This window comes from Hemicordylus capensis, chromosome 5, assembly GCF_027244095.1.
Source record: "Hemicordylus capensis ecotype Gifberg chromosome 5, rHemCap1.1.pri, whole genome shotgun sequence".
Classification (NCBI taxonomy): Eukaryota; Metazoa; Chordata; class Lepidosauria; order Squamata; family Cordylidae; genus Hemicordylus; species Hemicordylus capensis.
The window spans coordinates 212,513,612-212,529,372 of NC_069661.1; the positions used below are offsets into that span (position 1 = coordinate 212,513,612).

A 15,761-nucleotide genomic window follows, 5' to 3' on the forward strand; every position below is an offset into this window, starting at 1 on the left:
TCAGTTGCATATCAACTTCCTGGAGTTGCTAGCCGTCTTCCAGGCACTACAGGCCTTCTTGCCACTGATACAAGGCAAAGTCGTCCAAGTACAATTGGACAATACAACAACCCAAGCTTACATCAACCATCAAGGCTGGACTGTATCTCGAACCTTGTGTGCCCTCAGTGTACAACTATGGCACTGGTGTATCTGGCATCAAGTATTCCCAATAGCAATCCACATCAAGGGCCTGGAGAATGTCCTAGTGGACGATTTCAGCCGAGTGTTTGTACAACACCAACAACATGAATTCAAGAACTCAAGAATTCCACTCAAGAATTCAAGAACTCAAGACAAAATACATTGCTCCCCTCTTCGACCACTGGATGGACCCGTCCATAGACCTGTTTGCAACTTCAATAAACATGAAGTGCACCAACTTCTGCTGAAGGGCGGGACATGACCAACAGTCACTAGGGCATGCTTTCCAGCTGGATTGATCTCAAGAAATGCCTTACATGTTTCCTCCACAACCACTAATAAGCTAAGTGGTGGCTCGTCTTCTAGCCACTCCAACATCTTGCATCCTCATGACCCCATGGTGGCTCAGACAACCATGTTTTTCATAGCTACTCAGACTGTTGGAGAACCGTTATCATCATCTACCTCGAGTACTAGATCTTCTGTCCCAGGACAACAGACGTGTCCTACCCCCAGATGTTCTCACACTCGGTCTGACCGCATGGCAAATCAGGTTCTGAAGCATATCTTGCTTAACCAGAGATAGGCCTCTAGTAGGCGTAATTACATGGAGAAATGGCTCCGATTCAAAACCCATGCCAGGGCACATGGTTTTCTGCCAAAACGTGCAACTGTCGGGGATGTTCTCCTCTATTTGACTACGCTGAAGTCTCAAGGTTTGGCCAATGTGTCCCTGAAAGTCCACTTAGCTGCACTCTCATCAAAACACCCTGGATGTGATGGCAAGACTCTTTTTCTCTTACCCAGAGAGTAAAGCCTTCCTAAATGGACTTATGAATGTGTACCCTCCTATTCGGGCCCCAGTGGAGCCCTGGAGTATCTCGTTGGTGCTCTCGTCATTAACTCAAGCTCCGTTTGAACCAATGGCTACTGCATCCATAAAATTTGTGTCCCTAAAGATAGCCTTCTTACTCGCCATGACCACCGCAAGGCGTGCAAGTGAACTGATGGCCTTAAGGATAGATTCTCCCTATACAAGATTTTATCCAGACAAGGTACTGATGGGTTTGGACCCCAATTTCCTGCCGAAAATAGTGTCGTCCTTCCACTTGAATCAGGACATCATGCTTCCAACATTCTTCAGGGACCCCTCCACCCCACACCCCCTGGAACATACTATGCGCACTCTGGATGTGCGCAGGGTGCTCTTATTCTACTAAGCGCGAACAAAGGACTTCAGATCTTCTAATCGCTTGTTCATAGCTTACAAAGGCACTGCCAGGGGCTCCTGCATATCAAGACAAAGACTATTGCACTGGCTGATCGAGCTTATCCTGCTTACCTACAAACTACAAAACAAGATTACACCAGAAGCCATAAAGGCCCACTCCACTCGGGCCTACGCTTCATCGGTTGCACACCTCTCAGGGGTGACTTTCATGGACATGAAACAACACAGTCGTCCAAGAACTGAGGAATATGGCACCCAGCTCGCCTTTAAATAGCACTTTGTAGGCGTGGAGGTGGGGCTTGAATGCCTCGACAAGCTGCGGCATTGCTACTGCGTGGTTCCTGCGCAGGGGCAGAACCCATACTTATGGATGTCGACGGATCTCTTCCAGATCATAAGTTGCAGGTGAGCAACCTGTGTTTTTTACGCAACTCTGGACTGATCTGGCCTTCCTGCTTGACATGAGGAGCCATTTTTTGTGCCAGAATTACTTGGAAGCTGACCTTCATGAGGAGAATGAAAGCAAATAACCAAAACAGTATTTCTGTCTCCACTCAGAGGAACATTTCAAGGTCTAATAACATAAACTAATAAACATTTAACCGTTTAGTTTAACCAAATTGATTATTTTGAAATTGGGAGTGGCAGGTGGAGTGAAAGTATTCAATTTAAGTGAAGTGCTCCAGAGTGCACACAGACTTTAATCATGAGCTGACTGGATAAGCTAACGGCTGGCCTAGGGCTGGCTGAGGAAATTGACTTTTAAAAGATGCGAGTAGCAAGAGTTAATCAGTCACCTGTTCCATCTCTTATGAGACTATAAATGACAACTTTGAATTGTCTTTTTTCCTTTATGAATGACTTTTAAGATGCCAAGAAGAACTAAAGTAGTACCTTTTATATGTAAGCTAGAGTTAGCCTTTTGGGGGCCAAAATATTATTTCAAGTATCCTTTCAAATAGAGAGAGAGAGTGTTTTTCAAGCTTTGGTTGTTCATTGCTTATTCTTTCAGTGAAGATGAATTCTTTCATTGAATGAATATTTCTTTCAATGAATTCTTTCATTGCTTATTCTTTCAGTGAAGATCTGTTTTACTTATATATTTATTGCAACTCAAGCCTTTTGTGATGGCAAGTTATCTTTTTGATGCAACCCTTTTTAATGTAAAGCATTACTTTTTAAGGATCTTTTGTATCAAACCTCTGTGTTACAACATTAATAGTAGATTTTGTTAGACAAAAAATGCTATGTAGAAAAGAGGAAAAGAGTCCATGCCTATAATATGTTCAGACTAAACCATGACACTGTCCAGAGGGTCTGACTGACCATATCAGGATGGTCTGACTGGGATAACATATGTTCCTGGCAGTCAAAGTTGCCCTAAACGAAGAGTTATTTTGATAGTTTGCCTTGTACCAGCTGTTTATACATCAGGAACATGAGGAATGCCCTCAAGATCTAGCAGGAAATTTAGTGATACAATTTGTGTAACCAGTTGGAATATTGCTGTTGTCCATGGAAGTTGCTTTCGGAATAGAGAAGCTTAGACTCTAATTACATGTAACGGCAGCTGATAATGTATCTTTTGATTGGATGGATTGAAAATATAATGGATATCATCATATGATGATATGATGAAAATATGATGGATTGAAAATAAAATGGCTAATATTATAATGCCCTTATACAAAACTATGGTGTGACCACACTAGGAGTACTGCATACAGTTCTGGTCACCACATCTTAAAAAGGACATTGTAGAACTGGAAAAGGTACAGAAGAGGGCAACCAAGATGATCAGAGGCCTAGAACACCTTTCTTATGAGGCAAGACTACAACACCTGGGGCTTTTTAGTTTAGAAAAAAGACTACTGCAGGGAGACATGATAGAGGTCTATAAAATCATGCATGGTGTGGAGAAAGTGGAGAGAGAGAAATTCTTTTCCCTCTCATACAACACTAGAACTAGGGGTCACTCCATGAAATTGATTGCCAGGAAATCTAGGAACAACAAACGGAAGTACTTTTTCACACAACGCGTGATCCACTTGTGGAACTCTGCCACAGGATGTGGTGACAGCCAACAGCCTGGATGGCTTAAAAAGGGGTTTGGATGACTTCATGGAGGAGAGGTCTATCAATGGCTACCAGTCGGAGGGCTGTGGGCCACCTCCAGCCTCAAAGGCAGGATACCTCTGAGTACCAGTTGCAGGGGAGTAACGGCAGGAGAGGGCATGCCTATAGGCTTCCAGAGGCATCTGGTGGGCCACTGTGTGAAACAGGATGCTGGACTAGATGGGCCTTGGGCCTGACCCAGCAGGGCTGTTCTTATGTTCTTATGTTTAATCTTGGAGGGCTATTTTAATTAGCAAAAGGGGTGTAAGGTACAGAACCCCTTACTGATCAAGCTTTAGTTCTTGACTGAAGTCAGGCCTTGACGAATTTTCTTTGGAGCTAGGAGCCAGTGCAAAAATTTAGAACCCAGATAATGGACATGTGACAAAATTACTGGACTTAATGACAGACATTGTGGAGGATAAATCCAAGGATTTTTACAAGAGGATACATCTCTTTATTCCTTCTATGAGTAACATACCTAGAACAGAAAGAATCATTAGTAGACTTGCCGTGAAGGGTTCTTTTTCAAGGTATAGGGAGGTCATCCTCAACGTGATGGGTTTATCAGCCTCTGCGTGCTTCAAGACAGGACCAGTCAAATTTCAGAAGGCTAGTAGCTAGGTTAGGTAGCTGTCATTCAATCCCCAGTTCAGGGACTGTAGAGCATAGTAAAGCTTAGAAGAGAGAACTCAACATGAACAGAAACAGATAAAAATGAGCCAGAACAGTAGCAGTAAAGGGACAGGTAAATTGTAACACTGGGAGTCCACCCATCTTCCCGAAACACGGTCCAAGAGGACTGAAACATATGCATAATAATATGGAAGGGCGGTATAGAAATTGAATGAAGAAGAAGAAGGCCCCCCACATCCACAGATGGGCTGGATGACCTCTCTAATGGTGAATGTGTGGATGCATGGCTGAGGGGCCTGGAATTGAAATGTCCAGAATTGAGCACAAGGCCAAAGTCTGGCACTTCGGTGTTTGGACGGAGACCCATCTTGAGGTCCAACTGGAGGAATCCCAGAATTTCTGAAACTCCCGCCGAGGAAGACTGGATTTGATGTTTTCACCCCCAGCTACAGAAAGCCAACCAGGTGGCTTGGTAAATACAGGAGGTAGAAGACCTCCTTGAAGCAAGAATTGTGTTCCGGACTTGCCGTTAATATCCTCTGTCTGCTAGTGACCTGTGTTCAAACAGGGACAGGGACAGAAGGTCCAAAAATCAAGGATGGTGTGGCCAGTAAGGTGCCACCAGGATGATTTCTGACAGAAGCTTCCTGATGACACACCTGAGGCTTGTAACAGGTGGGAATGCGCAAAGAAGCCCAGGCGGCCATGGTGACATGAGAGCATCTATCCGTTCCACTTGGGAGCACTGGAACCTCGTGAAAAACCTGGGAAGTTGAGTGTTGCTCTGAGATGCGAACGGGTCCAGTTTGGGAAGACCCATCACCTCCACAATCTGAGCAAAGACCTCTGGATTCAGAGGCCATTCTGTGGAATCTATCCATTGTCGACTCAGCCAATCTGCCTGAAGATTTGCTGAACCGCTTAGGTGCTCTGCCAACACTGAATGAAGATGAACCTCCACCCAAGCGAAGAGTAGGTTGGTCTCTCTCATAAGGGGCCGTGATCTTGTGCCCCCTTGATGGTTGACATGGGACTTGGCTGTCACATTTTTGGTCCTTATCAGGACATGCTTTCTCAGAAGTAGGTTTTGAAACTGAAACAAGGCCAGACGAACTGCCTTCAACCTGTAGCAATGGGCTCCCCAGCTGGAGAGGCTTGCGTCGATGGTGACCACCGCCTTGCATGGGTTTTCGAGGGGAAGACCCTCCTCCATGCCTGGAGATAACCACCAGAGGAGTGATTCCTTGACCTTGCAGGAGGGCTGCACCATCAGGTGCCTCTTTTCCATTATGGCCAACTGAAAAAGCAGGATGGTCCATTGAAGTGGTCTGGTGTGCCACCTCACACAAGGGGTGCACTCCAAACAAGTGATCGCTGACCCCATGAGCTGAGCCGGAGTCATTAGATCTGCCCTGCATGTGGACAATAGGGGTACGATTGAGGCAGCAATCTTCCGTTGGCATTCCTATGGAAGGGAGACAGTAGCCGCTTGTGTGTCAAATAGCCCGCCCAGATGCTGGAGGCGCAGTGATGTACATAAATGGCTCTTCAGAAGGTTGATGATGAAGCCATGTTCCTCAAGTATCTGGACTGTCTACTGCACCTCGCTGGAGGCCTGTTACTGGGAAGACAAGCAAAACAACAGATCATCAGGGGGCGGGGGCATGAATGGCTTGGAGTCAGACATGGGCAATCACTGCCACCATCAGCTTCGTAAAAACTCAAGGTGCTGATGAAAACCCGAAGGGTAGAGCCTTATACTGGTGGTGCTGGTGGTTGTAAGAAAAGCTCAGGAAGCAACGAAAGGAGGTGTGAATGGGCACGTGTAGGTAAGCTTGCGACAGGTCAGTTGATGCCAGGACATCCCTGGGCTGGGCTGCATTCTTGATTGACCTGAGGCGGATTCTATATGGAACAACCTTTTCCTCATGTAACTGTTGAGCTGTTTTAGGTCTAAAACAGCTCACCAGGACCCATCCTTCTTTGGCACCAGAAAGAGCAAAGAATAGATGCCTGAACATGATGTGGTCAGTGGAACTGGCTCTATGGCCTGAATGTCCAACAAATGTTGAATGGCCTGTTCCATCAAACTCTTTTGGATTTGACCATAGATATGGGAGTTATTAGGTGAAAATCAGGGGTGGGGGAGAAACAAAATCTATCGAATACCACTCCCATACAGTCTAGAGCACCCATCGATCAGCGGTGCTGTTCGCCCAGGCCGCTGAGAAAAGGAGAAGCCTGCCTCCAAGGTCATTGCTTATGATTTTCCTGAGCTGAAGAGGAAGAAAAAGGTCTGCCTTGCTGGTTTCTGGAAGCACCTCTACTTCAATTGCTCCAGGGATGTCCCTAGGCTGGCCTGGTCGGTGCTCGATTATCCCTAAAGTTGTTCCTGAATTGGTTGGCCGGAACCTGGTTGAAAGCTCTCTAGGGGTGAACAGAAGACTGGTAGGAGGTGTTTCCCCAAAGGGCCTACGAAATTATCTGCATCCAGCTAGCATGGCCTTCTTTTTATCTTTAGTTTCAACCTACACTGGCCCTAAAGATTCTCCAAACAGTTTGCCCCCTGCCAGGGAAGGGAGTAGCAGCTAAGGTAACCTTTGATTTAGTATCGACATGCCAGTTCTTTAACCACAAGCCCCTGCGCACTGCCACTCCAGACACCATCGCCCACAAGGCATGCTGGATACAATCCAGACCCAAATCAGCCATGAGAATGGCTGCCTTAGCTAACTTGATGCTCTGGCACAATTTAATATTCTCCGAAAGGATGTATTGCACCAACTCCTTAGCCCAAAGAATAGATGCCCTCTCAAAAATAGAGTTTGTGGTGGCTGCCCTGATGACAATAGCAGACGCATCATGACCTTTTCTGAGCAGATGGTCTGCTTTCTTGTCCTCTGGTGACCTCTGTTGTTCTTCCCCCTTTTTATTCATCAGCGCTCCTGACACAAGCCAAGTCACAGGAGTGTCAACCAGAGGTACTGCTGATAGAGACGTAATATCGTTAGGTAGGTTATAAAGCTTTTTGGGTAAAGCCAGGTTTGGAAGCAACCGGTGCACCCCATTCAGCCAGCATGATGTCCTTAAACAGAGCAGGAAAAGGCACAGTAGCAGCTGCTGCAGTTGATGGAAATACCTCCTGATTGGCCTTAGCCAATCACACCTCAATTTCAGATGTAGTGACCAAGTGTGTAGAATAGGCCTTTCAGCAGGCGCCTGTTCATCGGACAATTCCCCCCACTCTTTCTCAGACTGATAACTGAGTATCTAGTGACAGTGGCACTGAATAAGGCTGCTGGCTTCTAGGTGGTGCCGGTTGGCAAAGAAGGGCAGGTATAGGCTGCTATCCTATAGGTGGATCTGGCTGGCCAGGGAGTCCAGGCCCAGGAATTACAGGTCAAGGCACCTCAGGAATAATAGGTGCAGGAACACAAACATTTGTGCATTTAGGAACTCTGGGCCCCTCAGATGAGGGTGGTGAAGAGGAAAGTGTCACCCTTCTTCAGCATGACAGCCTTCTCCATTTTGACAATAATTTTCCCCCTTTCCCCCTGTGGAATAGCCTGTCTGGTGGGGCTAGAGTCTGGATGAAGAAAAAGGACAGCCAGGACATCTAGGTAGCACAGGGGCAGGCAGCTGTGACCCAGGTGCATAGGGCCCAAGGGTAGCAGGAATGGCAGGGAGAGAAAAAGGGCCAGGCAGGGCAGGAGGGATGGGACGGGGAGGGGGGCAATGAGGGGAGAAACAATGACAAAGCACTGTTTTGCAGTAAACTCTTCCAACCACTTAGAAATATTGGGTGGAAGCACAGATGGCACCGACAAGGCAGAAACAGCACTCACATCCCCTTTCCGAGGATGGCAGTAGTGATGGTGCTAAAGGCGATGGCAAAATTAAACCCCACAGGGGTCTTGCACTGAAACCGGACATCAAGGAAGGTCATGTGGTGAAACGGGCCTGTCCGGGCTCCGCATTTCTGACTGGCGCCACAGTTACACTCATGGCAGGGGCTAGCAAGCTAGACCCCTGACAGGTATCAGCTCCCAAAACGGAGGCCGCAGCACAGCTGATGGGCAAAATTGCAGATCAAGCCATATTCAAAATGGCTGACGGAACTTTGGCAGGAGCTTTTGGCAGGAATCAGGAAGGGTGCTGCTTGCAAACCACCTGAATTTGCAGACTCACGCTCAGAGGAGCCACCACCACCACCCCGCCGAGGTGTGTATAGCCTTCCTTTTCTTTTTAGCCTCCTCCATCTCCTTCAGATGTTTGGTTGTTCTTGCCGCCTTTTCTCTTTTGTGCAGCTTAGCAGAAAAAACAGTGGTAATAATTGTGTGGTTAGAAGCCCCAGCCCCTTTGGTCAGTGTGTCAGGTGTGCGATCATGCTGAGGAGAAACCAAAAGGGGTCTCTTGGGGATTGAGATCACCCTCATGGGGTCTCTGACCCTTTATTCTGAAAAAGGTCCCTCAGAAAGGGAACCTTTCAGCACATTGCCTAAGTGGGAAGCCTGCCTGATTGTGTTCATTAGAGCCAATTTCCAAGAAAATAAAAGATAAAAAACAAATTTTTACCTCACCAATTAATAAATTAAAAATCACTTTAGTAAATTCCAATTAGAACAATAAAGGAAAGAACTAGCCTGAAAATAGCAAGTAGAACAAGAGCTCAAACCAAGAGCTGTCTAACGGAGCCAGACAGGACCAGAACTGGGGACTGAGTGGCAGCTACCTAACCTAGCCACTAGCCTGCCTGAAACTTGATTGTTCCTGTCTCGGAGCATGCAGAGGCTGATAAACCCGTCACGTTTAGGATGACCTCCCTATACCATGGGGAAACAGTACTGTCTGAGACAATTACATATTTTATTAAATAACTCTACCTCTGAACATCCCAGTCTAGGCACCACAATTAAATTTCTAGATGCCATGGTTCCCTGGTGCCTGGGATTTGTCAAACCCTGATTTAGCTTTTTTTTAGCAAGATTATTTAAATATGATTAGCAAATATTCAAAACTGTACACATTTTTAAGGAAATCACAGCCCAGGCAATATAGTTTGTCCTGTTTCTCCAAGGTCTTAGGGCATAAATCCGATGTATTTGCACAATGGGTTTTCTCAAAGTCAAATTGTATAAACATACACGGTGTATAATTGTGCAGAAATGACTTACCTTTCTGTTACTAAAAGTTGGGGAAATATTGCAAATGGTGGATGCTTCTGACAGTTGATACTAAGTGAACAGGTAGATATAAGGTTTTTAGTTGCTGAATGGAAGACTTTAAGTGACAGGAAGGGCAAATGCCTGCTTGGCCATTGCTGTGTCTGCACAGCCCTGTCTGACAGTGCTCAGCCAGCTTACTGTATTCTATTTTGGTTTGTTTCAACACTGATGTTTGCCAGTTGCCCTGTTGCTACATGGGAGGATTGTGGTGAAGCTGTCTGAGGAGTGTGTGCTTCCCAACATTCTTTGCACTTGTAGCTGGAGTGATGAAATGCAGTTGCAATACTTGATAGCAGTCAGTGGCATCTTTCTAGGTTATAACTGAGTTTCCTTTGTTTACCCTCAATAGGTCAGCCAATGAAATGCAACCTTCATATGAATGGAAATATCATCACATCAGATCAACCCATCTTGCTGTAAGTGTTTGTTGATTTGGGTTTATAAACCTGTAATGTAACATTTTTGCTTAAGAATTCTTGTTCCTAAGAAGCATATTGAAGGATGCTTGTTAAAGTGGATTGATTAGAGCCTTTCTTATCAGTTTTTTATTAAAATATCCTAAGCTCTGCATAGAGATTTTCAGCTGCATACACAGTTGCTGTACTTCCAGTTAAACATGACATTAGGCTTCTCTGAGCCTGTAACTGCTAGCTTGATCATCTGGAGGAGGAATTTGGTTAATCAGTATAAACTGATACCCATTCTTCCCTTCAAGATCTGTAGATAGCAGCATTTCCCATGGTTCTCTGTATTCTCTTTTGCCCTCCTTTGATGTCAGACAGGTTAAACTTAAAGTCTGAAAGGTGTTTTTTAGTTTACTTTTAGATTGTATTCAGTGCCATGAACTGAAATTGCTGGAACATGTAAACTCTGATACATGGCTGCATACTTATTCTGTCATGAGGTTAAATATCACGTCTTCCTGTTCCTTATAGTCGATTGAGTGACACTCCCTCAGTGAAAAAGGAAAGTGAACCACGTCGGACGAGTGTAGGAGCCACCTCAAACCCACCAGCTGAGGTGGACCCGGATACCATCTTAAAGGCACTCTTCAAATCTTCGGGGATCTCCACCTCTGTGCAGCCTACAGAGTTCAAAATCAAACTTTGAGGAGTGGAGGGCAAGAAGTGGACTGGGAAATTTGTTAAACGTGGGAAATATGGAGAAGAGTGCGGGAACATAACTCTTGTTGTGTTTGACCGTGCCGAAACCTTTTTTTTCTACAATTGCTACCTTCCTGTACAGTAGTGTTCTCCCTAATGTGTGTGTTCTGTTTTCATAGTTGGAGTTTTTGTCCACATATTTCTAATGGAATAATTTTCCTTTCCTCCAGTGACATATATATCGCCAAGACCATGTAACTGCCCTCCAGTAGCCAGCCAGTAAAAGCACACTTAGCAATGGGTGTGATAAGCATTTGTTTGGGGTTTGTATCCTTTGAGTAAAAGATGGTCTCTTTGCTTTTAACTGGTGATAAACTACATTTCATTTTCAATTATGTCTGAGACTGAGAGAGGGTGTGATGCTGGATTCTCATGCCTTTGATAACAACTTTAGCTGAGTTCTGTTAAAAAAAAATAGTAAAAGAAGCAGCAAATGCTCTAGTCATACAGCAGCTGATAGAATTGTGAAGACAGTGGAGGTATGTATAGATCAGGCATGCACAACTCCCCCCCCAGCTGTTTTTGGACTACAACTCCCATAATCCCCAGCCACAGTGGCCAATAGCCAGGGATTATGGGAGTTGTAGGCCAACATCTGCAGAAGGGCCAAAGTTGAGCAGGCCTGGTATAGGTAGAGGAAAATAGGATGCCCTACACATCATCCTTTGCCATTGCCATGGTGGTCATTTGTTAGTGCACTGAGAGAAAGAAAGAGACCTGAACACTGGTGCAGTCTTCAGTCCACTAAGATGTTTCATAGATGTTTGTTCTTCATGGGAATGCAAGTCCCCCCACCCCCCAGGCACCAGTAAAGTGTTTATGTTCACTTTATCCTGTATCAGTTTTCCTAGCCTCTTATCTTTTTATTAGGAAGAAAGAAAGTGCTTATAATTTCTTCACTTCAGTTTTATAGGAAGGAGGAGGGCAATCACCTCTTTTGTGTAATAAAGGCATAGTGTTGTAAAAGCACTACATAATGTAGAAGCCTTGATCAGGTTCATGCCTGCCTGGACCTTGCTGGAAGTGGCACCAGAACAACCTTCAGTAATAAGCCTGCTAGAACTATTTCAATAAGGTTTCTGCTCATAACTCCTAGACTACCACTACAGCAAGGAGGCTGTACTTCTTATCTGTGAGGAATCTTTCTTGGACATGCTTCTCTTTGCTAGGAGACAGAAAGACACTCCCTCTAGTATCACATAAACCCAGTGAAAATGGAGAACTGACAACAGTTCAGTCAGCTGTATTAACTTTAAATGAAATCAAGAAAAGACTATAAAAAGCTACTTCCAGCGTCTGGATGGTGGCTTCAATTTTTATCCTTCCAGCTACAAAATGTAACGATTTCTGTTCTTCTGAGCTGAAATCTTGTACTGTAATATTTTTTTTTTCCACTCTGGAGCCTGCTGCTCAGTGAATTAAACCTTCCTCTTGCTCTTCATTATGTACAGTCCCTTAGTTTCATCTAGCAAGTATACACCAGTTATCTCATACCATAACTCTCCAGGATATGGAAGGAGCATTGTTTCCAATGGGATTTCCAAATCTAATTCACTCATTTTCAGACTGATTTTAATTTCACCCTTACTGGAGAGTGGCTGCTTGTGAGCTACAGATATTTTGTGTGTGCAAAACTGCTATTCCCTGTAACCAGACACCTGTGTCTCATTAGGAATGGTTGGTTATGGGAAGGGAAAGTTGGGGCTGGAGGACACTATGTATTATGTTTCTGAATAAACATTTGTTATACAGAGACTGGATTCTGCCCTGTCATTTTAGACTTCAAGAAAATCAGTAGTGGAGTAGGGCTAAGTTTGCATTTTACTTTAGAGGACTTATTTGGGCCAGATTTGAATGGGAAAGCTTTTCCTGGGCTGCACCACTGCTGGTGGCGGTTTGCATATTTGAATGCTCCCCTAATTGGGAGTGGTGAGGAAGCCTACTCCCTATGCACAGAAAGATTGTCAGGGTAAAGGGTTTAGCCTTGTCTTCTTTCTGACATGCTAGTTTTCTGGGTGCAAGGAGAGTTTTTTTTGTGTTGGATGTAAAGGAGCCATGAAAAAACATGTTCTAACTCTGCAGCAACAACAAGAATACAAGTGCAAGTGTGTCACACAAATGAATGCTATCTACGTCAAACTATACATGTCAGGTTTGCTTGACTAGACTCCTGTCTCCATGTGACAATGGACATTAGGGCAGTGATACCTTGTCTATCACTGTTGGTCAACCTCACTCTCTTGCAACTGCCAGCAAGGGAAGAGACCTGCCTTCATTATGGGCCAAGTGAACAACACCTGCTCAGCCCCACTCTCTTGCCTCAGAGGGCATCGGTGGGAGAAGCTGCCTAGAAGGCTGTGCCAAAGGGAACGCACAGTATGAATCTGAGGAGTGGACATTTCAACACAGTTTGTTTTTATGATCTCTATTACGGTTGTAAACCACCTTGCAAAAGGTGGCACATAGTACAATGATAGAGTAATACGTTCATTCAAACATCTGTCAAAAGAAAATTCTCTAGGGAAGCCTTAACAGATGGTTATTTTATGGCTATACTGTATTTTGTCGTCTAACAAAAGGCCTAGCTCTTGTAAAGGGGTGTGATTATGTTGTGCAAAGCAGGGAGCCATCACTTGGAAGTAGTGAGTTACAGTGATCCGCAACTCCAAAATTGGTCTATAAACAAAATACTCTGTGTAATGGTTGATGAAATATTTCTCTGTGTTAGGGTTGCTGTGGACAATGCTTTTTAAAAATAGTTCAAAAATGTGGATATGAAAGCTTATCACAAATAATGTGTGTGTCATAAACACTGCATTATGAATTTCACTGTGTAGCTAATACCTGATCCTCACTATTGAAGAATGCAACACTATCAACTTTGTACTTGCTTCTTTGTCAACCTGCATCTCTGAACTGCTTGGAAGCCATTTCCTAATCTTGTAAATGGGCCAGTTAAATATAAAATTTCACTCCAGCAGTACTTCGTCACACAGCTTTGGAAGTACATTTTCAAAGAAAAGCATCTGAGGTGACACTAAATAGGCAAGTGCCCAACCTGTACTGAAAGTATGCACATTATTGGCATAAAACAGCCAATGTGTTAGTCAAGAATGTACAACAATATTCTCACGGGACTGATTATGAGTGTTTCTTCTAATTTGCTTATGATAATACATTTTTGGGGAACAAAATGAAGGCATATAATATGTGAAAGGTGTAAATCCAAAATGAGAACCTTGTGATTCTACATTTAAAAACACCTGATTTCAAATATTTTATTTAATTGTGACCAAGTAGATGGCTTTTAAAATAGTATGATTTCTATCACTCTTTATAGGAACAAATCATAATTTTTCTAAATGCCTCCTTGATGAGTGTGTGATGTTTGCTTTGCTAATGGAGGCTGTGGTAAGACCTTTCAAAAAGAAACTTTTGCTGGATCCTTTATACTTAACCAACTATAGTTCCATTTTTCAACCTTCCTCTTTTGGATAAGGTGTGTTAAAACAGTAGTGGCAACCCAGCTCCAGAGGTTATTGGACAAAAGTGATTATCTGAATTCATTTAAATCAGGCTTCCACCCTGGTTTTGGGACAGAAACTGCGTTGATTTGCTCTGGCTGATCGCCTACATCAGGAAGAGGATGGGGAGTGTGCCTGTGTTGTTTCTGCTGGACTTCTTAGTGGTGTTATTGTACCATTGACCATGGTATCTTTCTGGACTACCTGGCTAGCTTGGGGTTTGGAAGCATCATGTTGGGGTGGTTCTGGTCCTACCTGCTGGGCACATTGCAGAAGGTGGTTATAAGGGAGTGCTCTTCAAATCTATGTATTAACCTGTGCAGTCCCTAAAGATTTCTTCTCTCCCCCAAACCTGAAGGACCACATGCTCCCAGTAGTTTCTGCCTGTCCAACAAGGTCATCAGAGGGGCCTTTGCTCCTTCTGTTGATGTTGAGAGAGGATAAATTGTCAAGCACATGGGACAGGACCAACTCTGTTGTTGCCCCCAGGCTCTGGAATGCTCCCCCAGTGAATGTCTGCTCTTTGAAATCAGTGGCTGATTTTAAAACACAACTAAAGACCTTTTTATTTGTTCAGGCTTTTACCCCTTAGGGTCTGCCAAGTCTCCTGGTTTCTTATGGTGGTGGTTTTTTGGTATTCAATGGTTTTGACTGTTTAACTGATTTTAAGTTTTTAAATGTGATTTTTATGGAGTTGCATTGTATTTTAACTTTTGTAAACCACCTTGGAATGCCTTATAAAATCTGAACAATAAATAAATAGATTCAAGGTGCTAGTGTTCAACTTCTAAAGCCATAAATAATTGGGGACCAGGACATTCTTCTTGCCCATGAAACCTACCTGAGCTTTGAGCATTTGGGCCCCACCTCTTTAGAGACATGTTTGGCAGCAACCCAAGAGAGGGCCTTGTTTGCAGTGGCTCCAAAGCTATAGAATTACTATCCCCTTTCCTTAAGATCCATCAAACTCCCTTGGTGGCTGACTTTAGCTGCCAAGTGAAAACATTTTTATATGGGCATGCATTCCTGGGTTAAATTAACTTTGTGACTGCTGTTGGGTTCTGATTTTTGGGGGGTTTTTTTAGTCTGCTATATGCTGTTTTTGTTTTGTCACATGTATTTTGATGGTTTGTGTTCTTAGATTTATATTTTTGTACACCACCTTCAGTTTTTGGGGAACTGTGGTTTATATATTTAATAAAAGCAATAATAATTTGGATCTGGGCACAGTGCTAGAACCCACTCTGGGGTTGAAACCTTTCAAAACTGGCTTGGAGTCTCCAAGAATCAGCATCCTTCTCCAGGAGTCTATTGGAAGCAATCGTGGAGGTTTTAATGGTTTGATATTATGAGAAAAATTGATAAATGTATTACCAGTCATAGCTGGTAACCCTAATCCTGCTCCAGTACACAGCTGCAGTGGTCATCCAGCAAAGCGCCTTCCTGATCTCAACCATCCTTAAGTTTCTTCGGACAAGAGGTGGCTACTCCATACCTGCAGCAGGTATCCAGCGGTTGATGTCCTCCTGCCCAGCAACTGACTTATGGACTAACTAGTATTTTTCAGCCCGTTAAAATAACGGGCGCTAGTTGCCTTCTCCGCCCTCCCCCGCTGCCTCCCGTGGTGGTTTTGGGTGGGGGGGGGGCCTCCGCGGTGGTTTTGGGTGGGGGGGGGCCTCCGCGG

The 15,761-nt window shown here is 44.3% G+C and overlaps 1 protein-coding gene across 4 annotated transcripts in view; it reads left to right on the forward strand.

The window, feature by feature from the left end:
- POLDIP3 (DNA polymerase delta interacting protein 3) overlaps positions 1-12,308 on the forward strand; it is a 32,654-nt gene extending 20,346 nt beyond the window's left edge. For all 4 annotated transcript variants that reach the window (XM_053258499.1, XM_053258500.1, XM_053258502.1 and 1 more), the window contains 2 exons: positions 9,740-9,806; positions 10,326-12,308. In XM_053258499.1, the coding sequence (XP_053114474.1) occupies positions 9,740-9,806; positions 10,326-10,500 (242 nt within the window). In that variant the 3' untranslated portion in view covers positions 10,501-12,308. The remainder of the gene's footprint in view (positions 1-9,739; positions 9,807-10,325) is intronic.
- The last annotated feature ends 3,453 nt before the right edge of the window (positions 12,309-15,761 follow it).